Source organism: Antennarius striatus, chromosome 21, assembly GCF_040054535.1.
Source record: "Antennarius striatus isolate MH-2024 chromosome 21, ASM4005453v1, whole genome shotgun sequence".
Lineage (NCBI taxonomy): Eukaryota > Metazoa > Chordata > Actinopteri > Lophiiformes > Antennariidae > Antennarius > Antennarius striatus.
Window position 1 is genome coordinate 320,001 of NC_090796.1, and position 27,791 is coordinate 347,791.

Below are 27,791 nucleotides of genomic sequence, written 5' to 3' on the forward strand. Positions count from 1 at the left end.
AAAACGTACTGGATTACAAAGCACACTGGATTATAAAGCGTACTGGATTATAAAAATCACTGGATTACAAAACGTACTGGATTATAAAACGTACTGGATTATAAAACGCACTGGATTATAAAACGTACTGGATTATAAAACGTACTGGATTATAAAACGCACTGGATTATAAAACGTACTGGATTATAAAACGTACTGGATTATAAAACGTACTGGATTATAAAACGTACTGGATTATAAAACGTACTGGATTACAAAGCGCACTGGATTATAAAGCGTACTGGATTATAAAACGTACTGGATTATAAAACGTACTGGATTACAAAGCGCACTGGATTATAAAGCGTACTGGATTATAAAACGTACTGGATTATAAAAATCACTGGATTACAAAACGCACTGTATTATAAAACGTACTGGATTATAAAACGTACTGGATTATAAAACGTACTGGATTACAAAGCGCACTGGATTATAAAGCATACTGGATTATAAAACGTACTGGATTATAAAACGTACTGGATTATAAAATGTACTGGATTACAAAGCACACTGGATTATAAAGCGTACTGGATTATAAAAATCACTGGATTACAAAACGTACTGGATTATAAAAATCACTGGATTACAAAACGCACTGTATTATAAAACGTACTGGATTATAAAACGTACTGGATTATAAAACGTACTGGATTACAAAGCGCACTGGATTATAAAGCGTACTGGATTATAAAACGTACTGGATTATAAAACGTACTGGATTATAAAACGTACTGGATTACAAAGCGCACTGGATTATAAAGCGTACTGGATTATAAAACGTACTGGATTATAAAACGTACTGGATTACAAAGCGCACTGGATTATAAAGCGTACTGGATTATAAAACGTACTGGATTATAAAAATCACTGGATTACAAAGCGCACTGTATTATAAAACGTACTGGATTATAAAACGTACTGGATTATAAAACGTACTGGATTACAAAGCGCACTGGATTATAAAGCGTACTGGATTATAAAACGTACTGGATTATAAAAATCACTGGATTACAAAACGCACTGTATTATAAAACGTACTGGATTATAAAACGCACTGGATTATAAAACGTACTGGATTATAAAACGTACTGGATTATAAAACGTACTGGATTATAAAACGCACTGGATTATAAAACGTACTGGATTATAAAACGCACTGGATTATAAGGCGTACTGGATTATAAAGCGTACTGTTGGTTTTTGAGAGATTTAAAGGCTTTTAGGCTCTTAAAGTGCAGTAAATACTGCGTTTCCGTGGCGACCGTCCGACTCACTGCTGCTGGTCATCTTCATCCTGGTCTTCTCGCGGGCCGACCTGAAGATGCCGTTGGGCTTTGGCTCCTCCTCCTCCCGGTCGTCGCCCCTCCTCCTCGCCAGGTCGTTCTGCTTCTTCTTGTAGGTGGGCTTCGGCTGCCGTTTGGCCCTCCCCTCCATCTTGCTCTCGCTGGTGTCCGACTCGTCCCCCCCGCTGTCTGAGGCGGACTCGTAGGGCCGTTTGCCCCCCCGCCGCGATGAGACCTTCCTCTCCTCCCCCCCGCCCAGCTTCTCCTCCAGGTGCCTCTCCCCTTTGCCCCCGCCATCCTTGCTAAGGTCCACCTCGCTGGAGGTGGGGGCGCTGAGGTTGACGGTGCAGGGTTTGATCATGTCTGCCATGGGGGTGCTGGGGGGGGGCACGCCGACCCTCTCCGGTCTGGACACGCCCTCAGACGTGTTCCTGTCCTCCTCGGAGTGGCGCGTCAGCCACGCCCTCTTCAGCTTGTGGTAGTTGTTGGGCTGCTTGGCGTTGGGAGGGACCAATGCCACGAGGCCGTTCGCCAGGGGGCGGGACTTGTCTGGAGCGGCGCTCCCATTGGCCGAGCTGCTGCTGTCAGCAGAGGACAAGGCCTGGCCTGTGATTGGTGGAGGAGAGCAGTGAGTCTTGTCAGCGGGGGGGCTGCTCAGAGAGGGCGTGGCCGTGATGGGGGGGGCAGACACCAGTCGGGACTGGGCTGCAGCCAGGGCGGCTTTGTGCTTCTTCAGGTGGACGAAGGAGGGGCAGTAAGGCTGAGCGGGGGCAGACACAGATGTCGGTGTTGGGGCGGGGCTCGGACTGGGCTGGGGTGTCCCTGATGGGGGGCGGGCCCCCCCAGGAGGCGTAGTGGGTGGTCCTGAGTGGCTGAGCTGGGGGGCTGATGTCTCTCCTTGTGTTGTGGTTTCAGGGGCGGGGGGAGCCCAGCATTTCGCCTCTGGGACAGTCCTGCACAAAGGGTTAACGCCCCCCCCCACTTTACTGCCCCACCCAGAGGTCTGTCTGTACTGAACACACTCCTCCAGGTTGGAGGTGGGCTGAATGACTCCACCCACCCTAGACTCCCCAACACCCCCCCCTCGCCTCAGACATTCACCCTGGGGCTTGGAGGGGTAGAAGCCCCCCAGGGGGAACTCCTTGGGGGCCACAGCACCACACCTGTTAGCACCAATGTTAGCCGTTAGCGGACGCACGATGACAGACGCCACGGCGGCGTGGGGCTTATCCTTTAGGGGGCGCTCTTTACCCCCCTTCCAGCCATCAGAGGGACTCACGCTGTCCACGCTGATGGCCGACCCCCCCGACGTGACCACGGCAGTGTTCCCGTGAGCTTTGCTGTCCCTGAGTTCGGGCAGTAGCGTGGGGGGTTTCTGCTGCTCCACTAGCGTCTGGCTCCCCGCCGACGCTAAGCTAACGGGCTGGATGGGGGTGAGGGTGGGGGGGGACAGGCGCCCCCCATAGGTGGCTCTCTCCCGGTCCCGCTCTGCCGTGTCTTTGCGTTCCAGGGCGTGCTGCGTGGGGGGGTGGAAGACGGGGGCGCGGTGGAGGGAAGGCATCGCCCTGAGGGTGGGGTGGGGGTGGAGGGCGTGGCTGGGGGCGTGGCTGGGGGCGGGGGAGAACGAAGCCGATGTGAAGGTGGCAGCAGAGCTGGAGGGGCTGCGGCGGCCCCCCCTCTCCATGGCATGGTGCTGATGCTGCACCAGCGCCACCTGCTGGCAGAGCTGCTCACTGATCTTCCCCGCCAGACCCTCCCCCCCCTCTGGCTGGTGTTTGATCAGGGGGGGGGGTTTAGAGAGGGAGGCTTTGGAGCTGTAGCTGCCTAAGGACAGCGCCCCCTGCCTGGGCGCGGCGGCCCCTGCCCCGGGCCCTGCCCCCGACACCGCCCCCGGCAGCTTCTCGTAGTAGGAGCTGAGCTCCTTGGAGCGGTACAGCCGGGGGGGCTCGTTCACCACGCTGTTGGACAGGGTGGTGAAGTAGGTGCTCTTCTCTGGTTGGATGACATGGAAGTGGGCGTGGCCAGCCTTGTGATTGGACGAGGCCACGTTTGGTATGCGGACGGGGAAGGCCGCCTCCCGACACCGGTCCCTGTCCCGGTCCACCCCCCCCTCAGCGGGGCGCTGCATCTTGGCGGTGAAGGGGGCCACCTCGATGCTCTCCTTCAGGATCTGCCTGTTCTCCTCTTTGTACTTACTGCTGCGCTCCGCCTGCAAGGCATCCTGGGAAAAAAAGGACAACAGGTACTGAGCTCAGAGGGTCAGAGTCAGAAACCTCAAAACACCACTGGGGGGGGGGGGGGGGCAAAGTCATCTTTACTGGGGGCCACATCAGCATCACTGCTGTCCTCACAGGGCCAGATGTAACTAATAAATGTAACTAAATGTAACTCAGTGTAATGTAACTAAATGTAACTACTCCTTAAGGTAATTAATAAATGTAACTAAATGTAACTCAGTCTAATGTAACTAAATGTAACTACTCCTTAATGTAACTAATAAATGTAACTAAATGTAACTCAGTGTAATGTAACTAAATGTAACTACTCCTTAATGTAACTAATAAATGTAACTAAATGTAACTCAGTGTAATGTAACTAAATGTAACTACTCCTTAATGTAACTAATAAATGTAACTAAATGTAACTCAGTGTAATGTAACTAAATGTAACTACTCCTTAATGTTAAATAACTGAATTTCTGACTGATTCTAGTTCCAAACATTACAGTTAGACAGAAAAAACATGTTTGTTTGTTTCTCTGTTCTAACATAAATCCTTTTCATTTGTCAGGTTATTAAACCCACAGAACTCCATCAATCAAGGATCAAACTATCAATCAATAAAGAAAAATAACATCAGACACAAGTTAGGACGTTAACTTTGTTCACAACTTTTAGTCAGAGTTAAGATGGGCTGAACTACTGCATTGTGGGAAATGTAGTTTTGGTCAAAGCACACTTTTGACTTGTTTATTTTTGGACACATTAAATGATGTGGAGGGCCACATTTGGCCCCCGGGCCTTGAGTTTGACACATGATGTAGACCAGTCGATGGGCCGAGTCATTAATACACCTGGCAGCTCTTCTACCATCTCCCTTAATTACATGACTAAAGGCCCCTGTGTGAATGTGTGTGTGTTAAATGTTATTTACATGTTAGTGTGTGACTACTGTAATCATCTCCTCCCCCAGAGGTGAACCACACACTGGTGTCCTGGGGGGGGTACCTGTGGGTCGAGGCGGGCCTTGCTGGGGGGGTCCAGGTAGAGGCGGTGCAAGCTGGCTTCTTTCCCCGTTGGGGTTCTGCTTCTGTCGGTCTGGTCGTGTTTCAGCTGGGCCAGAGTCAGAGTCCTGGGGGGCTCCAGGAAGCCCTTCTTCTCCACGTCCCTAAACACACACGGGTCAGCACACACACACACGGGTCACACGGTCACCACACGGGTCAGCACACACACGGGTCACCACACATTCAGGGGTTACCACTCACACACACGGGTCACACGATCACCCCCAGGTCACTAATAACACACGGGCCACACGGTCACCACACGGATCACCACACGGGTCACCACACACACACGGGTCACCACACACACACGGGTCACCACACACACACGGGTCACCACACACACACGGGTCACCACACACACGGGTCACACGGTCACCACACGGGTCACCACTCACACACAGGTGACTTCACTACTGCCACCAGGTCTGGTCTACTCACCCTTTATGGATCTCCATGCTGGCCTTGGACAGGGAGGGGCTGGTGTGGGCGGAGACTTTGACGGGGGGGCGGTGGGGGTCGGCGCTGGCTGGACGAACAGGAACGTGGCTCAGCAGTCCCAGACCGTCACCAGTGCTCCCAGTAGCCTGGTGCAGCCACGGACTGGGAGTGTTCTGAACACACACGTGTGGACCAGTCAGACATGTGGACCCTCCCTCCGCCCCTAAGCAGGGGGGTTAGGGGCGGAGGGAGGGAGGGAGGGATGGATGATGATGGATGGATGATGATGGTGATGGATGATGTATGGATGGATGATGGATGGATGGATGGATGATGGATGGATGATGATGGATGGATGGATGGATGATGGATGGATGATGATGGATGGATAGATGATGGATGGATGGATGGATGGATGATGGATGGATAGATGATGGATGGATGATGTATGGATGGATGATGGATGGATAGATGATGGATGGATCATGATGATGATGGATGGATGATGGATGGATGGATAGATGATGGATGGATGGATGGATGGATGATGGATGGATAGATGATGGATGGATCATGATGATGATGGATGGATGATGGATGGATGATGGGTGGATGATGATGGTGATGGATGGATGATGTATGGATGGATGATGGATGGATGATGGATGGATGATGGATGGATGGATGATGGATGGATCATGATGATGATGGATCGATGATGTATGGATGGATGATGGATGGATGATGTATGGATGGATGATGGATGGATGATGGATGGATGATGGATGGATAGATGATGGATGGATCATGATGATGATGGATGGATGATGTATGGATGGATGATGGATGGATGATGTATGGATGGATGATGGATGGATAGATGATGGATGGATCATGATGATGATGGATGGATGATGGATGGATGATGGGTGGATGATGATGGTGATGGATGGATGATGTATGGATGGATGATGGATGGATGATGGATGGATAATGGATGGATAGATGATGGATGGATCATGATGATGATGGATGGATGATGACGGGTGATGGAGGCCCAGGGGGCGGGGCTTACCCTCCTGATTGACGCCTCTGAGCTCACAGGACTGTCAGAATGAACCCACTTGGCGGTGGGGGGCAGGTTGAGCCCAGGGGGGTATGAGGTTGACGTTCCATTGGGGTACTGCCAGAGGATGGGGTAGAGCCCGAGACCTGCCCCCCCACTGTGGGTCTGTGCTAGTAGAGGTGGTGGTGGGGGGGCCTGACCCTGGGGGAAAACAACCATTCAGTTCATGATGGAGAATGTGTGTGTGTGTGTGTGTGTGTGTTTAATGTGTGTGTGTGTGTGTGTGTGTGTGTGTGTGTGTGTGTGTGTGTGTGTGTGTTTAATGTGTGTGTGTGTTTAATGTGTGTGTGTTTAATGTGTGTGTGTGTTTAATGTGTGTGTGTGCGTGTGTGTGTGTTTAATGTGTGTGTGTGTGTGTTTAATGTGTGTGTGTGTGTGTGTTTAATGTGTGTGTGTTTAATGTGTGTGTGTTTAATGTGTGTGTGTTTAATGTGTGTGTGTGTTTAATGTGTGTGTGTTTAATGTGTGTGTGTTTAATGTGTGTGTGTGTGTTTAATGTGTGTGTGTTTAATGTGTGTGTGTTTAATGTGTGTGTGTTTAATGTGTGTGTGTGTGTGTGTGTTTAATGTGTGTGTGTTTAATGTGTGTGTGTGTTTAATGTGTGTGTGTTTAATGTGTGTGTGTGTTTAATGTGTGTGTGTGCGTGTGTGTGTGTTTAATGTGTGTGTGTGTGTGTTTAATGTGTGTGTGTGTGTGTGTTTAATGTGTGTGTGTTTAATGTGTGTGTGTTTAATGTGTGTGTGTGTGTTTAATGTGTGTGTGTTTAATGTGTGTGTGTTTAATGTGTGTGTGTTTAATGTGTGTGTGTGTGTGTGTGTTTAATGTGTGTGTGTTTAATGTGTGTGTGTGTGTGTTTAATGTGTGTGTGTTTAATGTGTGTGTGTTTAATGTGTGTGTGTGTGTGTTTAATGTGTGTGTGTGTGTGTTTGCAATGTGTGTGTGTGTATGTTTAATGTGTGTTTAATGTGTGTGTGTGTGTGTGTGTGTGTAATGTGTGTGTGTGTGTGTGTGTGTAATGTGTGTGTGTGTGTGTTTAATGTGTGTTTAATGTGTGTGTGTGTGTGTGTTTAATGTGTGTGTACCTGTAGGAACTGCTGCTGGTGGGCGGCGCCCGCGTGGGGGAGGGTCAGGTGACCCAACCCCCCAGGAGAGTCGAGGCGGGGGTGCCCCCCCAGCAGAGAGGTAGCAGGGGGGGGCATGGCCGGCAGCACCCCCGGTGGCAGGAGGTGGGGGTGAGGTAGGGTGGAGCTGTGGGGGGGGGGCAGGAGGTGGGGAGCGGTGTGGGGGTGGGGGGCAGAGTTGAGGCAGGGGGCGTGAGGCGGAGGGGAGTGTAGCGTGTGCAGGTGGGGGTGGAGGTAGGCAGCCACATGGTTGGAGGGGAGGGCGGCCCCCGGGGGGGCCTCGGGGTCGGGGCGCAGCAGGGCGGGGTCCCTGTAGACGGTGAAGGTCTCGTTCTTGTCGATGATGAGGGGGCTCCTGGTGTTGGCGCCGGCCCCCCCCGACTCTGCCACCGGCTTGAAGCCAGAGCGGGGGGGCTCTGCTGCCTCCGCTTTAGTGATGACCCGCCCCGTCAGGGGGGGGGACGCATCACAGTAGCGTTTATGCTTGGAGACCTCAGGGGAGGTGTTGGGCTTGGGTCTTTCCAGCGGGCCCAGGGGGGGTTTGGTTCTGACGGTGTCAGCGGGGGCGGGGGGGTGGGGGTGGAGCTTCTGCTGAGCAGGGGCAGGGCTGCTTCTGGGCCTGGAGTCAGGTGGAAGAACCGTGTTGATCCTGTGGGGGGGCGGCTGCTGCTGGGGGGGTTTCCTGCTGTCCTCAGACTGAGACGGGCTCTTCACGCTGGGGGGGCTGGCCGTGTAGTGTTGAGGTACCGGGTGATGAAGGTGGTGAGGAAGGACCGCCTTCTTCTCCACGAGGATGGAGGTGTCGGCCCCCGCCAACGTGACGGGCCTGAAGACAATACTTTACATGTGTACCAGTGTGTACATTTATATACATTATATACATTATATATACAACACACACACACACACAGTAACACACACACACAATTACACACACACACACACACACACACACACACACACACACACACACACACAGTAACACACACACACAGTAACACACACACACACACACACACACACAGTAACACACACACACACACACACAATAACACACACACACACACAATAACACACACACACACACACACACACACACACAGTAACACACACACACAATTACACACACACACACACACACACACACACAGTAACACACACACACACACAGTAACACACACACACAGTAACACACACACACAGTAACACACACACACACACAGTAACACACACACACACACACAAACAGTAACACACACACACACACAATAACACACGCACACACACACAGTAACACAAATGCATACATACACACACACACACAGTAACACACACACACACACAGTAACACACACACACACACAGTAACACACACACACACAGTAACACACACACACACAGTAACAAACACACACACACAGTAACACACACACACACACAGTAACACACACACACACACACAGTAACACACACACACACACACACACATTAACACACACACACACACACACAATAACACACACACACACACAGTAACACACACACACACAGTAACACACACACACACACACAGTAACACACACACACACACACACACAGTAACACACACACACACACACACACAAACAGTAACACACACACACACACACAATAACACACACACAGTAACACACACACACACACACAGTAACACACACACACACAGTAACACACACACACACAGTAACAAACACACACACACAGTAACACACACACACACACAGTAACACACACACACACACACAGTAACACACACACACACACACACACATTAACACACACACACACACACACAATAACACACACACACACACAGTAACACACACACACACAGTAACACACACACACACACACAGTAACACACACACACACACACACACAGTAACACACACACACACACACACACAAACAGTAACACACACACACACACACAATAACACACACACAGTAACACACATACACACAATAACACACACGCACACAGTAACACACACGCATACATACACACACACACACACAGTAACACACACACACACACACACAGTAACACACACACACACACACACAAACACACACACAGTAACACACACACACAGTAACACACACACACAGTAACACACACACACACACACAGTAACACACACACACACACACACAGTAACACACACACACACACACACACACACACACAGTAACACACACACACACACAGTAACACACACACACACACAGTAACACACACACACACACACACACACACACACAGTAACACACACACACACACACACACAGTAACACACACACACACACACACACACACACACACACACACACACACACACACACACAGTAACACACACACACAGTAACACACACACACAGTAACACACACACACACACACACACACAGTAACACACACACACACACACACAGTAACACACACACACACACACACACACACACACACACACACACACACACACACACACACACACACACAGTAACACACACACACACACACACAGTAACACACACACACACACACACAGTAACACACACACACACACAGTAACACACACACACACACACACAGTAACACACACACACACACACACACACACACACACACACAGTAACACACACACACAGTAACACACACACACAGTAACACACACACACACACACACAGTAACACACACACACACACACAGTAACACACACACACACACACACAGTAACACACACACACACACACACACACACAGTAACACACACACACACACACAGTAACACACACACACACACACACACACAGTAACACACATACACACACACACACAGTAACACACACACACACACACAGTAACACACACACACACACAGTAACACACACACACACACACAGTAACACACACACACACACACACACAGTAACACACACACACACACACAGTAACACACACACACACACAGTAACACACACACACACACACAGTAACACACACACACAGTAACACACACACACACACACACACAGTAACACACACACACACACACACACACACACACACACACACACACACACACCCCTCATTTTCATGTCTATCAGATTATGTGTCATCATTTCACTAATCAATGACCGATTGATTATCAGGACAGATTTTCACCATCATGCCCCCCCCCCCCCGTTTATCTGTGGTGTGTTTAAAGGTTCCTCTGATAACCCCCCCCCCCCCGTTAATTCCTACCTGATGACCTCCGACGGAACAAACTCCATCTTGTTTAAGCTCCGGGTCGCCGTCACAACACTTCCCATGATTCCTTGCGCCTGCATGGGGGACTCCATGTCGGCTCTTCGGGATCCTTCTGATGGGGAGGGGGAGGGGGGAATGGGGGGTGAGGAGACGGGGGAGGGGTTGAGGGGGAGGTAGGGCGACAGAGAGGTGGACTCCGCCTTCTGCGCGGCGAGCAGCGCCGACACGGCCTCGGAGCTCTCCTGATGCACCGTGGCCTGGGCGTCGTCCGTGATGTCGATCACGCCCCCGGCGTGGAGGTGTGACATCAGAGGGGTCTGAGATGTGGCTGGAATCATACAGGGGGGGTTAGTGAACCTACTGATGCCCCAGGGGGACCCCGGCCTCCCTGGGGGGGGACTCACCTTTACCAGAGCTCTTGGCCTCCATCAGGCTGCCTGGGACGGGGTCAGACATCAGCAGCACCTGTTGCCGTGGCGACTGTGTGATCTGTGTCACAGCCACCAGCTCCTCCTCCTCCTTCGTAATCAGCTTCGCCGTTTCCTTATCCTCCGCTGCTTGAAGCTCCGCCCACGGGGACAGGCGGCCAATGAGGCAGGAGGAGTCGTTGACCTTGCTGCCTGACATCAGAGGCTTCTCCTCCTCCTCGCTGATCGGCTTCACGTCGGCGCCACGAGTCTTCAGCTCGTTCTCTGAGCTGGGCTCTGAGGAGGAGGAGGAGGAGGAGGAAGAGGAGGAGGAGGAGGAGGATGAAGACGATGAGGAGGAAGAGGAGCACGAGGAGTGGGCCGTTCTCTTGTGTGGGTTTTCTGAGTCACTGCTCTCTGAAAGGTCAGAGGTCATGTCAGTCTTCAGCCTCTTTAGATTCGCTTTCTTCTCCTCCTCCTCGCCCTTCCTGCGTTTGTTCACCACCTGCTTGGCCTTCGCCTTGGAATCTGGAAAAATAAAAAGATCATAAAACCACAGATTATTCCTTTAACTCATAACTTACCCAGACATCCACCCTCCAGATTTTCAGTACCATAAAGCCGGCTATCAACTCACTAATCCAATCCAGACTTGTCCACTCTAGATCTGTGCGCGCTCACATAAAAAGGGCGGAGTTTGCTGCATGCGACCAATCACAAACATGCAACAAACTGGCCCGAGACGCATATTTCACAACGGAGGAGCAAACAATAATAACTAATAAATACGATCAATACAAATCAATAATCCAGGCAAACAGCAACACAGCTGCAGCTGCCAAACGGAGCAAGGATCTCTGGGAAAACATGGCCGACTGCGTCAATGAGGAAGTTAGTGCCATTATAATATTACTGCCCCACTATGACTGCACTTGTGTATCTGACTACAGTAACATGTGTGTGTTCATACATGTGTGTGTGAACCACATGTTTGGTTATGACATGTGATCGTAGCCCCGTGACTTTATGAACAGCTCTACGTACTGTGTTCTTCACAGGTTTTCAGCATCGCCAACACAAGTACCGATCAATCAATCAATCGATCAATCCATGATTTACTGAAACAAATCATTGATCAGTGACATTCTATCTGTCTTGCTTGTAACCCGTCCAACGAGGGATTTCAGGACATCATAATAATTACCAACATCACTCAAATATATTAACTGTGTCAAAGACCCTCAGGTCAATGCACACTGTGGGGGGCTGTCAGCGCGTGGTTGGGGTGCGTTCCATTCCTGATGTGAGGCTCCAGCAGCTGACAGATGTAATGTAACCCCTCCCCCCAAAACCTCTACCTTTCTACAGTCATTGTTCAGGTAATCCCACCGGATTACAGCCATCCCTAAATATTCTCTCTGCCTGAGCGCTCTGCACACAAGCTGTGACCCGAGATCCACCGGGTTCTCAGGGAACGGACGGCCCGTTTTCAGGAGAACTGATTGGTCAGTAGGTGGGGCTGTTATACCTGCTGAGCTCTGATTGGTCAGTAGGTGGGGCTGTTATACCTGCTGAGCTCTGATTGGTCAGTGGGTGGGGCTGTTATACCTGCTGATCTTATCCTGAACTTATCCTGCTCTGGAGCAGGTTAGGTGTTCAGCATAGGTTACCGCGACAACGTAGCCTGATAGAAAGTCAGCCACCTTCATGGTACCGAAAAGCCAGGGTTAAGCCTGAAATTATCTGGCTAAGCTGTAATCCAGCTTTATGGTACAGGCCTCTGGTCCTCGACTCTCACTGCCCCTCGTCCTGATGAGAAGATGCTTACTTCTCATCGAGGACAGTATACAATATATATACAGTATAATATATAATTCTGAAATTATTATATATATCATTTTAAAAATCCATAATTTAATGACACTTTGGAGATAGTGAACATATTGGTAGAAGGATGCTGAGTTCTGAACTGCCAGGCAGGAGGCCTAGAGGAAGACCAAAGAGGAGGTTTATGGATGTAGTGAAAGAGGACATGAAGGTAGTTGGTGTGAGAGAAGAGGATGAGAAGACAGGGTTAGATGGAGGACACTGATTGGCTGTGGAGACCCTGAAGGGAAAAGCCCAAAGGAGAAGAAAAAGAATGACACTTTGCATCTTGAAGTGTGAATAAGCGAGAGATTACTGTACAGCAAGAGTACACAAGTCCTCACTCATGTACTTTAGGGTCTACGTTTAAACACTCCATTAACAACAAATTAAAGAAGGTTGTTGGTTCCCAGCCGACCAGAAGCCAGGAATGGTTTAACCCAGTGGTCCCCAACCTCTTTATCTCCACAGACGGTACTAGCATGGTACTAGCATGGTACTAGCATGGTACTAGCATGGTACTAGCATGGTACTGCTACCGGTCACAACAACAAACCTGACTGACTTCTGCGGCTCTGCAGAGCCTGAGTGTGTGTGTGTGTGTGTGTGTGTGTGTGTGTGTGTGTGTGTGTGTGTGTGTGTGTGTGTGTGTGTGTGTGTGTGTGTGTGTGTGTGTGTCACCTCTTCCCGTCTCCTCCTTCCTGTCCTCCTCGGGGGCGCTGCTGTCCGACCCCTTCCTCTTGGACGAGCGAGCGCCACGCTGATCTCTGGGATCCCGCCCACTGCTGTTGGGTGAGCAGTGTGATTGGCTGGCTGGCTGCTGGCTTTGCTGTGATTGGTTCTGCTGTTGGGGGGTCACAGTCCCCTGAGAGCCTTTGGGGGTGGGCACTGATGAGGTCATGGTGGGGCGGGGGCTGTTAGCCTGGGCTCGTGTGTAATGACTCTGTAGGAAGACAGGAAGTCATCAGGTGGTGCTGAGAACAGCTCTGGGAATCAAACTCACAACCAACAGACAGTTCATTCCATTAACTGTGATCACTATGACAGCCTGCAGTGAAAACCCCCCAGTTCTACTGGTGTTAATGTGACCCCCCAGCTGGAACACGTTCCTGCAGGAGATTAACGCTCATGTCTGGATTATCATCTGATCATCCTGAAGGTGAACGTTGGGCGGCTGGAGGGGTACCTGATTGATGACGGGGGTCCCTCCAGATCTGCCCCCCGACACCTGTAGGGTTCAACAGACAGAAATCAGCTCAGGAGTGTGCGTGTGTGTGCGTGTGTGTGTGTGTGTGTGTTCTCACATGAGCCGTGTTGTTGTTCTGGCTGGACCGTGACCTTCTTCTTGACGTGATCCCGATGTTTTCTCCCTTCAGTAACGAATGGACGACATCATCCAGGAAGGTCATCTGGATCATGGACGGATCCACGTTCTGAGGCTCTAGCACCTGAACACAGGACAGGTGAGCACACTGACCATCAGGGACACACACACACACACACACACACACACACACACACACACACACACACACACACACACACACACACACACACACACACACACACACACACACACACACACACACACACACACACACACACACACACACACACACACACACACACACACACACACACACACGTGTGCCGTGGCGGCTGCTGTAACAGAACACGGAGCTGCTGGCGTACCTGGTCGTTCATGACGACCATGTTTCGACTGAAGAGGTCGTGGTGTGTAATGATGCCAGTGAACCACTGGGTGGCAGAGTCCTGTCTGTAGACACGCACACGGTAGCCGTTCAGGGAGTAGGGACCTGCAGGCAAAGGGAACACTTCACTCAGAGCGCCGCCTGCTGGCAGGTGGAGGACGTACCCACAGCTTTATCTGAGTCAAACACAGTGTCTGAGACGACTGAACACACACACACACACACACACACACACACACACACACACACACACACACACACACACACCAACAAGAGGTTACCTTGCATAAAGATTTCTTGCACCTTCTGGTCCTTGAGCCAGCCCTTCACCTCCTCGTACAGCTGCTGGTTGTCCCTCAGCACCGGGTTCAGACTGTCCACCTCATCCTGGGAGACACACACACACACACACACACACACACACACACACACACACACACACACACACCATTACACAGAGTGACCAGCAGGGGGCGCTCCAGTGACGTCACATTGTTCTGCTCTCCTAGGAGGGCAGCAGAGGCAGGAAGTGTCTGCTGGGTCGACCCCTTCCTGCCCCGCCTGCTCTCCACCGACACACACCGTGTTCGTCACGTGTGCTGGGAAGAAAACTGCATGGAAATTATGAAACGGATTCCTTTTTTGGTTTAAGTCAAATATAATTCTGAGTTTGATGCAACAATTTAGCAAAATTACAGTGATGGGGGTGTTCAGTGTCTGATGGGGGTGTTCAGTGTCTGATGGGGGTGTTCAGTGTCTGTGATGGGGGTGTTTAGTGTCTGAAGCTCATAGATCAACTGGTCTTCTGGAGCTGGGCCCCCACAGCTAAAGCACTACAGTGTGGCTTTATTTAGTCCTGAATAATGTTGAGTCAGATCAAAAAAACTCATTTTTTACAGGGAAGGACGTACTAATATGACTAAACACCTTCATGGTGCACAACAGTGGACAACAGTGGACAACAGTGGACAACAGTGGACAACAGTGGACAACAGTGGACAACAGTGGACAACAGTGAACAACAGTGGACAACAGTGAACAACAGTGGACAACAGTGAGCAGTCAGCAGGGTTTCAACCCGACCAGTAACACAAACATGAACCAACATTTGTCTTGTTCTCAAGAGAAAGGCAGCAACAGCCAGACTTCACCACACGGCTACTAACGCTGTCACAATCACATCCTGGTGCCCCCCCACCTACTGCGTTTTTGCGTCTTGTGTTTTAGTTAAATGTATGAATGTACAGTTTGAGACACCACCTGATGAAAACAAATTCCTTGTCTGCTTTTCAACAGACGATTGTGATTGCTAACACAGTTAGCCACGACGCTATCAGCAATGATCCTCAACGTGACACCAACCAACCTCTGTCCTCATAACAACACAGACAGGGGGGGCTTTAAAAAGTCACTTCACTGCTCCAGTAAGAACCATGGTGCTCCACACCCTGTTCACTACTGTTCACATCAGTGCACATGAAGCTCTGGAGGACAGGACGGTGTCTGAACGTCGTGTTGTTCTGGTGTCACCAATCACTGCTGAGCTGTGGGGAGCAGGTGGAGCGTCTGTCTTCAGCTTCCTTCACGCTGGATTCTGTTTCCTGGTTCACCAACACAGAAACACAAGTGCAAAGCAGGACAAAGAGCCGTTCACACCCCCAGCAGCACAACGCAAAGGTCCCGTAAGGAGAGCTTGTTGGGGGGGAGGGGGCAATTCAGAACGGCAACTGAAAAACAGGATATTAAAAGCCCGTCGACCCCCCCAGCACAGAAAGCCCAAGTGCACACATCTGACAGAACAGCAGAGCGACCGTCCCCATCTGAGGTCACTGAAACGACCCCCAGCTACAGTACGGACCCCAGCAGAATGACCCCCAGCAGAATGACCCCCAACACCCCCCTGCTGAAATGACCCAAAGGTCATTTAGGGACACATTTCAAAACTAACGCACAAAACATCATCAAAGGTGGTTTAACCCTCAGACATGAAGTCATTATGTGTTCTAAATGAAAATACTCCTCTAGTGCACGCTCCTCTAGTACACGCTCCTCTAGTGCACACTCCTCTAGTACACGCTCCTCTAGTACACGCTCCTCTAGTACACATTCTAGTACACGCTCCTCTAGTACACGCTCCTCTAGTACACGCTCCTCTAGTACACACTCCTCTAGTGCACGCTCCTCTAGTGCACGCTCCTCTAGTGCACACTCCTCTAGTGCACGCTCCTCTAGTACACGCTCCTCTAGTACACGCTCCTCTAGTACACGCTCCTCTAGTACACGCTCCTCTAGTGCACGCTCCTCTAGTGCACACTCCTCTAGTGCACGCTCCTCTAGTGCACGCTCCTCTAGTACACACTCCTCTAGTACACGCTCCTCTAGTGCACGCTCCTCTAGTGCACACTCCTCTAGTGCACGCTCCTCTAGTACACGCTCCTCTAGTACACGCTCCTCTAGTACACACTCCTCTAGTACACGCTCCTCTAGTGCACGCTCCTCTAGTGCACACTCCTCTAGTGCACGCTCCTCTAGTGCACGCTCCTCTAGTACACACTCCTCTAGTACACGCTCCTCTAGTACACACTCCTCTAGTACACGCTCCTCTAGTGCACGCTCCTCTAGTGCACACTCCTCTAGTGCACGCTCCTCTAGTGAACGCTCCTCTAGTACACGCTCCTCTAGTACACGCTCCTCTAGTACACGCTCCTCTAGTACACGCTCCTCTAGTACACGCTCCTCTAGTACACGCTCCTCTAGTACACGCTCCTCTAGTACACGCTCCTCTAGTACACGCTCCTCTAGTGCACGCTCCTCTAGTGCACGCTCCTCTAGTGCACGCTCCTCTAGTGCACGCTCCTCTAGTGCACGCTCCTCTAGTGCACGCTCCTCTAGTGCACGCTCCTCTAGTGCACGCTCCTCTAGTGCACGCTCCTCTAGTGCACGCTCCTCTAGTGCACGCTCCTCTAGTGCACACTCCTCTAGTGCACACTCCTCTAGTGCACACTCCTCTAGTGCACACTCCTCTAGTGCACACTCCCTCTAGTACACACTCCCTCTAGTACACACTCCCTCTAGTATACACTCCTCTAGTACACACTCACTTTAGTAGACACTCCCTTTAATACACACTCCCTCTAGTACACACTCCCTCTAGTACACACTCCTTTAGTACACGCTCTCTTAGTACACGCTTTAAGTACACTCTGCTTTAGTACACGCTCCTTTAGTACACGCTCCTTTAGTACACATTCCCTTTAGTATACACTCCCCAGTATACACTCCCTTTAGTATACACTCCCCAGTACACGCTCCTTTAGTACACGCTCCTTTAGTACAGGCTCCTTTAGTACACATTCCCTTTAGTATACACTCCCCAGTACACGCTCCTTTAGTACACGCTCCTTTAGTACAGGCTCCTTTAGCACACGCTCCTTTAGCACACGTTCCTTTAGCACACGCTCCTTTAGTACACGCTCCTTTAGTACACGCTCCTTTAGTACACGCTCCTTTAGTACACACTCCTTTAGCACACGCTCCTTTAGTACACACTCCCTTTAGTATACACTCCCTAACACACACTCCTTTAGTACACACTCCCTTTAGCACACACTCCTTTAGCACACACTCCTTTAGTATACACTCCCTTTAGTATACACTCCTCTAGTACACACTCCCTCTAGTAAACACTCCTTTAGTTCACACTCCTCTAGTGCACACTCCTCTAGTGCACACTCCTCTAGTGCACACTCCTCTAGTGCACACTCCTCTAGTGCACGCTCCTCTAGTGCACGCTCCTCTAGTGCACGCTCCTCTAGTGCACGCTCCTCTAGTGCACGCTCCTCTAGTGCACGCTCCTCTAGTGCACGCTCCTCTAGTGCACACTCCTCTAGTGCACACTCCTCTAGTGCACACTCCTCTAGTGCACACTCCTCTAGTGCACACTCCTCTAGTACACACTCCCTCTAGTAAACACTCCTTTAGTTCACACTCCTCTAGTGCACACTCCTCTAGTGCACACTCCTCTAGTGCACACTCCTCTAGTGCACACTCCTCTAGTGCACACTCCTCTAGTGCACACTCCTCTAGTACACACTCCCTCTAGTACACACTCCCTCTAGTACACACTCCCTCTAGTACACACTCCCTCTAGTACACACTCCCTCTAGTACACACTCCCTCTAGTACACACTCCTCTAGTACACACTCACTTTAGTAGACACTCCCTTTAATACACACTCCCTCTAGTACACACTCCCTCTAGTACACACTCCTTTAGTACACGCTCTCTTAGTACACGCTTTAAGTACACTCTGCTTTAGTACACGCTCCTTTAGTACACACTCCCTTTAGTACACGCTCCTTTAGTACACATTCCCTTTAGTATACACTCCCCAGTATACACTCCCTTTAGTATACACTCCCCAGTACACGCTCCTTTAGTACACGCTCCTTTAGTACACGCTCCTTTAGTACACATTCCCTTTAGTATACACTCCCCAGTACACGCTCCTTTAGTACACGCTCCTTTAGTACAGGCTCCTTTAGCACACGCTCCTTTAGCACACGTTCCTTTAGCACACGCTCCTTTAGTACACGCTCCTTTAGTACACGCTCCTTTAGTACACGCTCCTTTAGTACACACTCCTTTAGCACACGCTCCTTTAGTACACACTCCCTTTAGTATACACTCCCTAACACACACTCCTTTAGTACACACTCCCTTTAGCACACACTCCTTTAGCACACACTCCTTTAGCATACACTCCCTTTAGTATACACTCCCTAGTATACACTCCTCTAGTACACACTCCCTCTAGTAAACACTCCTTTAGTTCACACTCCTCTAGTGCACACTCCTCTAGTGCACACTCCTCTAGTGCACACTCCTCTAGTGCACGCTCCTCTAGTGCACGCTCCTCTAGTGCACGCTCCTCTAGTGCACGCTCCTCTAGTGCACGCTCCTCTAGTGCACGCTCCTCTAGTGCACGCTCCTCTAGTGCACACTCCTCTAGTGCACACTCCTCTAGTGCACACTCCTCTAGTGCACACTCCTCTAGTGCACACTCCTCTAGTGCACACTCCTCTAGTGCACACTCCTCTAGTGCACACTCCTCTAGTGCACACTCCTCTAGTACACACTCCCTCTAGTAAACACTCCTCTAGTGCACACTCCTCTAGTGCACACTCCTCTAGTGCACACTCCTCTAGTGCACACTCCTCTAGTGCACACTCCTCTAGTGCACACTCCTCTAGTGCACACTCCTCTAGTACACACTCCCTCTAGTACACACTCCCTCTAGTACACACTCCCTCTAGTACACACTCCCTCTAGTACACACTCCCTCTAGTACACACTCCTCTAGTACACACTCACTTTAGTAGACACTCCCTTTAATACACACTCCCTCTAGTACACACTCCCTCTAGTACACACTCCTTTAGTACACGCTCTCTTAGTACACGCTTTAAGTACACTCTGCTTTAGTACACGCTCCTTTAGTACACACTCCCTTTAGTACACGCTCCTTTAGTACACATTCCCTTTAGTATACACTCCCCAGTATACACTCCCTTTAGTATACACTCCCCAGTACACGCTCCTTTAGTACACGCTCCTTTAGTACACGCTCCTTTAGTACACACTCCTTTAGCACACGCTCCTTTAGTACACACTCCCTTTAGTATACACTCCCTAACACACACTCCTTTAGTACACACTCCCTTTAGCACACACTCCTTTAGCACACACTCCTTTAGTATACACTCCCTTTAGTATACACTCCCTAGTATACACTCCCTAGTATACACTCCCTTTAGTACACACTCCCTTTAGTACACACTCCCTTTAGCACACACTCCTTTAGTACACACTCCCTTTAGTATACACTCCCTAGTATACACTCCCTTTAGTACACAGTCCCTAGAACACATGCCCCCCACCACAAGGTCAACCCTTCACTTTCTCCCCATTCTACCACACAAAGACAAATATATCCAAATATTCACAAAGATGTTATTATAACTCCTAATCCTAATCCAGTGAATGCTGTAATCTCATGTGCCTCACAGAAATGAAACCCCTCCAGGAGTCAAAGCACACACGTCTGGAGGTTCACAGAGACGAGGAGGAGGATGGAGGAGGTCACCTTCTTCATCCCTCTGCTGCAGTGTTCTACTTCCAGCTGTAAACTAGCAGCACTAAAAACAGCACTCAGGACGTGTGGTCAGCACAGCGCTGATGTTCTACGTCTTGTCCTCCAACCACCATAAAACCAGGACGTCCAGCTGCTCCAGCCTCCAGACGTAACAACACATTCAATTCATCTCAGGAACGACCTGCAGGACTCCACAGCTGCTGCCAGAGGATCACTGACAGGTGATGACCAGCAGAAACAACCAGCGTGTGGCTTCCCACAGCATGCTGGGATTCCAGTGTTGAGGTGTGACCAGAACGCTGCCTGATGGGAATGTGAAGCAGCTCTCAGGAAACAGCCACCAAGGAACAGCTGATCAAACCCTCACATCAGACGGTAAGGAGGTCAGACCTGTCGCCCCTGTTCTAAAGGTGAGCTGTGCCTCTGCTAACGGCCACTAGCTGCTGTTAGCTGATGCTAACTACTGCTAGCTGCTGTGATCATGGATTCTCATAATCCTATGCTGTGTGATTTAGCAGAGGTGAATAATCCCCCTTTGGGATTATTAAAGTAATCTCCATGTTTACACATGATGTCGGGCTGAACAAAGCTCCACTCCTGTCTGGTACAGGTTGTGTGAATGAGACCACCGGGGGTGTCCAATCTTTTTGGAGGGGGGGGCCGACGTGATCACATGAACCGTCTCCGGGGGTCACATGGTCATGACTGTAGTTCATGGAGCAACAACCACTAATGATGCCCCCCCGTTACACCATGAGGAGCTCCTCCAGCAGCACACACACACACACACACACACACACACACACACACACACACACACACACACACACACACACACACACACACACTCTTGACTAGTCTTGTTTCTGTCTCTCCACCATGTTTCTACAAGTTTCTGTCAGAAGAGGAAGGACCGTGTGGCGTCTCATCTATTCACTCTATTTTTTCTTTATATATTCACTCTCTTGTGAACCATAATTTAATCACGGTTACGTTTTGGGACTTTGTGTGAGGAATAGAAGAGTGTTGTGTGTTTATTCATTCTGTTTTTTGCTTTTTTCTGTGTTACGTTCAGTAGTTTGTGGGGCTTTTGTGGAGACTAGGGGGCAATATGGTAGCCCAGAGGTGGGCAACCCCAGAGGAGAAAGCTGCACTGGAAGGGCTCAGTCGCCAGCAGGGTATCAGGCTGACCCCCCCAGCTGGAGGTGTGTCTAGAGGTGGGACATCCAGGTCGACGGCGTGAAAGCAGCCTCCTGAGTGAACAAAGCCGTGGTGATTTCACTCGATGGAGCTGAAAAGGTGCAGCAGGTAGTTGTGAGCGGGGCGGTGATTAAAATACCCCGTCCCCCCCATGGATAACCCGGTTCATAAGGCGATCATATCCAACACATATGATCAGGTATGATCAGCTGTGGCCACAGGGTCGGCTCTGACTCCTATCAGCACGTTTTGTTCACGGGTGGAACGTCAAACCAGAAACGAACCGGCAGACAGAACGCTGTGGGTCAAGACCCCGATGAGGTCAGCTGTGTTCAGCAAACACCTCTGTTAAATCCTACCACTTTGTATTTGAGACGGGAATTCCTTTCTGCGTGAATCTCTTTTGAATCTTGTGTCGACGTAATTCTCTTGTAATTTGGCTTTTATGAATAAACGTGATTTTAAAACCAAATCAGTCGTTATCTCCGTCTCTCTGTGCAGGAGACAGAAGACCACGTAGATACTCGTGTGTTGGAGACTTTTCCTTCCACCAAGCTGTTTCCTACCACTGCTGGTCTGTTCAGACACGCAACACACACAGACTGTTACCAAGGCAACACGGTGGTCATGGTAACTGTGTTACTATCACCAACCACTGATGAGTAAACCTTATTCTGTTGACCACATTATTCTCCTGTGATGACACCTTCCTGTGATGCTGATCTGTTGGTCATTGAGTTCATAGGTGTGTGTGTGTGTGTGTGTGTGTGTGTGTGTGTGTGTGTGTGTGTGTGTGTGTGTGTGTGTGTGTGTGTGTGTGTGTGTGTGTGTGTGTGTGTGTGTGTGTGTGTGTGTGAACATCATCTAGGACAGCAACACATGATTTGTGTTCTTGGTTATTTCTTTTCTAAAGCGGAGCACAAAGGTAGTAAATTTATTGAAGTAGTAAATAATACTTATTGTGTACTTTACAGAGATAATAAAACACTGTGTCCTGTCTAGAATACAGGATGGGGATCAGCTTTAGTGACTGCCTTCAGGGCTTCCCTCTGGGGTACGATGCAGCCAAACCAACCGAACACCACCAGGGGGCAGCAGAGAGCATCTTCTGAAAGAGTTCATCACAACAAGGCAGTGGTGATCAGCTGATCCCTGGAGGTGTCGGTGCTGAGGCTGGAGACACCAGAAGTAATCTATTACCTACAGGCAGTTACTCATCACTGGACTGTGGGACTGGTTTCTTGACCGTGACCCTGAGCTGACTGTAGGGAACACCAGACCTGGATCCACCAGACCATCATGGACGGACAGCCGCCCACCCTGCAGCACCTGTGTGACGTCGTCATGACGATATGGAGCACAATCTCAGGGGAGGGTTTCCAGCACCCTGATGAACCTACGCCACAAACAGCAGGTCTGAGAGCAAAAGAGTGTGTGTGTGTGTGTGTGTGTGTGTGTGTGTGTGTGTGTGTGTGTGCGTGCGTGTGTGGTGCATACAAACACACACTGGTCTTGCACCAGGAGCTAGTGTGACTAACCACTGTGGCTCAGTGTAAAAGAATTGAGTGAGACACAAAAAGACACATTCTGTGTCCAAGACAGCGGTGTACAGGTGGACGACCGACGCTCATCATGCCCCCCACGGAGGGGTCCGGGGGGCCTCCCCCAGGAAATGTTTTAGAAAATGGGGTTGTTTTCCTGCATTCTGAGGACAGAATCTTGTGTTCAGTTTACCTCCAAAAACCCACTAAAGCCAGCAGCTGGAGCTGAACTCTCTTTATTTCTGTCCTACTTGATGCAGGAATGAATGTGAGATTCAACCATTGAAAACTTCATTCACTCTGAAGATACAGTCAGACTAAATATTACTCAGTGTTTACTGGTAGTTTACTGAGACTAGAAGACATTTGAACTCTGACCACCACCAACACCATTGGTATGTCATAGTTTAGTTTAGTTTATCCATCCATCCATCCATCCATCCATCCATCCATCCATCTTCCTCCTCTTATCCGGGGTCGGGTCGTGGGGGCAGCAGCTTAAGCAGGGAAGCCCAGACTTCCCTCCCCCTAGCCACTTCGTCCAGCTCCTCCGGGAGAATCCCAAGGCGTTCCCAGGCCAGCCGGGAGACAGAGTCTCTCCAGCGTGTCCTGGGTCGTCCCCGGGGCCTCCTCCCGGTAGGACGTGCCCGGAACACCTCACCAGGGAGGCGTCCAGGAGGCATCCTGACCAGATGCCCGAGCCACCTCATCTGGCTCCTCTCGATGCGGAGGAGCAGCGGCTCGACTCTGACTCCCTCCTGGATGACCGAACTCCTCACCCTATCTCTAAAGGAGAGCCCGGACACCCTACGGAGGAAACTCATTTCGGCCGCTTGTATCCCGGATCTCGTTCTTTGGGTCACGACCCACAGCTCGTGACCATAGGTGAGGGCAGGAACGTAGATCGACCGGTAAATCGAGAGCTTTGCCTTTCAGCTCAGCTCCTTCTTCACCACGACGGACCGATACAGAGTCCGCATCACTGCAGACGCTGCACCGATCCGCCTGTCGATCTCCCGTTCCATCGTACCCTCACTCGTGAACGAGACCCCGAGATACTTGAACTCCTCCACTTGAGGCAGGATCTCATCCCCAACCTGGAGAGGGCACTCCACCCTTTTCCGACTGAGGACCATGGTCTCAGATTTGGAGGTGCTGATTCTCATCCCAACCGCTTCACACTCGGCTGCGAACCGCTCCAGTGAGAGTTGGAGATCACGGCTTGATGAAGCCAACAGCACCACGTCATCTGCTAAAAGCAGAGACGCAACACTGAGGCCACCAAACCGGACACCCTCAACGCCTTGGCTGCGCCTAGAAATTCTGTCCATAAAAGTTATGAACAGAATCGGTGACAAAGGGCAGCCTTGGCGGAGTCCAACCCTCACTGGAAACAAATCCGACTTACTGCCGGCAACGCGGACCAAACTCTGACATTGGTCGTACAGGGACCGAACAGCCCTTATCAAGGGGTTCGGTACCCCATACTCCCGAAGCACCCCCCACAGAACCCCCCGAGGAACACGGTCGAACGCCTTCTCCAAGTCCACAAAACACATGTAGACTGGTTGGGCGAACTCCCATGCCCCCTCAAGGACCCTGCGGAGGGTGTGGAGCTGGTCCACTGTTCCACGGCCAGGACGAAAACCACACTGCTCCTCCTGAATCCGAGATTCGACTTCCCGACGGACCCTCCTCTCCAGAACCCCTGAATAGACCTTACCAGGGAGGCTGAGGAGTGTGATCCCCCTGTAGTTGGAGCACACCCTCCTGTCCCCTTCTTAAAAAGGGGGACCACCACCCCAGTCTGCCAATCCAGAGGCACTGTCCCCGAAGTCCATGCGATGTTACAGAGGCGTGTCAACCAGGACAGCCCCACAACATCCAGAGCCTTTAGGAACTCCGGATCTCATCCACCCCCGGGGCCCTGCCACCGAGGAGCTTTTTAACTACCTCGAGTGGTAGCCCCCCAAGCCGGGGGGCTATAAGTATACCCACACCTGCTCGGCGTCTCTCACCATGGGCAACTCCAGAGTGGAAGAGAGTCCAACCCCTCTGGAGAGGACTGGTACCAGAGCCCAAGCTGTGTGTGGAGGTGAGCCCGACTATATCTAGTCGGACCTTCTCCACCTCACACACCAGCTCAGGCTCCTTCCCTCCAGAGAGGTGACATTCCACGTCCCAAGAGCTAGCTTCTGTAGCCGGGGATCGGATCGCCAAGGTCCCTGCCTTCGGCCACCGCCCAGCTCACAATGCACCCGACCCCTATGGCCCCTCCCACAGGTGGTGAGCCCATGGGAAGAGGGACCCACGTTGTCCTTTCGGGCTGCGCCCGACCGGGCCCCATGGGTGCAGGCCCGGCCACCAGGCGCTCGCCTTCGAGCCCCACCTCCAGGCCTGGCTCCAGAGGGGGGCCCCGGTGACCCGCATCCGGGCAAGGGAAAACGTGTGTCAATGTTTTTCATCATCATATGGGGTCTTTGAGCAGTACTTTGTCTGGTCCCTAGTTTAGTTTAGTTGAGTTTTTTTAATTTAATAACATGATTTTTCATCTCAGTTTAAAAAGACATATAAAACATCAAGCGAGGTGAAAACACATTTACATCATCGCTGGTTATTCCTGCTGGTCAGAGGGAACAAAAGTCTGAGACTACAAACAAGTATTGATAATATCTTTCATTGACCTTCTGATCGGTCTGTCTCCACTCCCCCCCCTCATTAATAAACCATTTGTTTATTAATGAGGACTTTAACACAAACTCTACTAGAAACACTGGATTCTTTTGATCGATGGTCCTCTCCTTGTCTTACACCAATTCACGGGTTCAGCTTGTAAAAACCAATATTTTTGTTTTTCATTGAACAAGAGGAGGTCATGACCCGAGTGCATATTTAATGATCGGGAGCGTTCGGGTCACTTCGGCTATTTCCGTCGGCATGCGGAAATAGAGGGGCTAGCGTCGCTCGCTAGCGGAAATGGTGAGCGCCGCTAGTGAGCGGAAATGGCGAGCGCCACTAGCGAGCGGAAATGGCGAGCGACAAAGTTTTAAGTTGTAGCCTTTTTTCCTAAAAATAAGAACGCCACTGTGGCTACACAGGCTAGAAACCTTGTAGCCAATCTGGAATTGACTTCGCCCATGGCGACGTGGCGAATGGCTAGAGCAGGACCAGACACATACATACACCACCGCCTTTACACATCCAGGTAAACACACCTCCATCATTACTGGTTCCAGGAGACATTAGTTAACCCGTCTCCAGCCTGGAGAAACATTCCTGTTTCTGTTTAACTTTATTTTGAACAAAATTTAACAGAATTGTATTATAAGCTTACAATTAATTTAATAATATAGCACAGAAAAAATGATAAAAGGCTTTTTAAGGTTTAAGGCAATATTTAAAGCAATTATTATAGTAAACAACCCAACTTTATTTAAAGTTCACACACACACACACACACACTGGGTGAACATGGAGGACTGGATGAGTTTGTGTCTGAACCAACATGAACTAAAACCAGCAACGTGAATCAGGAGTGACGTGGGGGGCACCCTTGCCACTGCGCCAGCTGCACCACTATTAACCAACAAAACAGTGTCTGTGTCACACACACACACACACACACACACACACACACACACACACACACACACACACACACACACACACACACACAGGAGCTTATTGTTTGTGAACCTCTGAATCCCACTGAGGGTAAAAACACACAACTTTCACTCTCACACTCAGAGCAATGAGGCCACGCCCCTCTGTTTTTCCAGTTGGACAGGAAGGAGGAGGAAGAGGAAGAGGAGGAAGAGGAGGAGGAATAGGAGGAGGAGGAGGAGGAAGAGGAGGAAGAGGAGGAAGAGGAGGAGGAGGAAGAGGAGGAAGAGGGAGAGGAAGAGGAGGAGGAAGAGGAGGAAGAGGAAGAGGAGGAAGAGGAGGAGGAGGAAGAGGAGGAAGAGGGAGAGGAAGAGGAGGAGGAAGAGGAGGAAGAGGAAGAGGAGGAAGAGGAGGAGGAGGAAGAGGAGGAAGAGGAGGAGGAGGAAGAGAAGGAGGAGGAGGAGGGAGAGGAGGAGGAGGAAGAGAAGGAGGAGGAGGAGGGAGAGGAGGAGGAGGGCTGCAATCTGTTTGGCATAAAATCTACAATGAAGTCACTGTTTAGAGCTCCCTCCCTCTTTTTCTGTGTGTGTGGGTGTGGGTGTGTGTGTGTGTGTGTGTGTGTGTGTGTGTGTGTGTGTCTGTGTGTGTGTGTGTGTGTGTGTTCTCTCCTACAAATGCAGTCACTGCTGACTTGGGGGGGGCCACAGCTGTTAA

At 50.5% G+C, this 27,791-nt stretch overlaps 1 protein-coding gene across 1 annotated transcript in view; it reads right to left on the minus strand.

Moving 5' to 3' along the window:
- jmjd1cb (jumonji domain containing 1Cb) overlaps window positions 1-27,791 on the minus strand; it is a 118,961-nt gene that overhangs the window by 16,643 nt on the left and 74,527 nt on the right. The window contains exons 4-15 of the mRNA XM_068305749.1: window positions 14,860-14,965; window positions 14,559-14,683; window positions 14,171-14,314; window positions 14,053-14,094; window positions 13,548-13,809; window positions 10,998-11,528; window positions 10,588-10,921; window positions 7,261-8,125; window positions 6,128-6,319; window positions 5,053-5,225; window positions 4,553-4,712; window positions 1,317-3,546 (exon numbers count right to left, since the gene is read on the minus strand). Coding sequence (XP_068161850.1) covers window positions 1,317-3,546; window positions 4,553-4,712; window positions 5,053-5,225; window positions 6,128-6,319; window positions 7,261-8,125; window positions 10,588-10,921; window positions 10,998-11,528; window positions 13,548-13,809; window positions 14,053-14,094; window positions 14,171-14,314; window positions 14,559-14,683; window positions 14,860-14,965 — 5,164 coding nt within the window. The remainder of the gene's footprint in view (window positions 1-1,316; window positions 3,547-4,552; window positions 4,713-5,052; window positions 5,226-6,127; window positions 6,320-7,260; window positions 8,126-10,587; window positions 10,922-10,997; window positions 11,529-13,547; window positions 13,810-14,052; window positions 14,095-14,170; window positions 14,315-14,558; window positions 14,684-14,859; window positions 14,966-27,791) is intronic.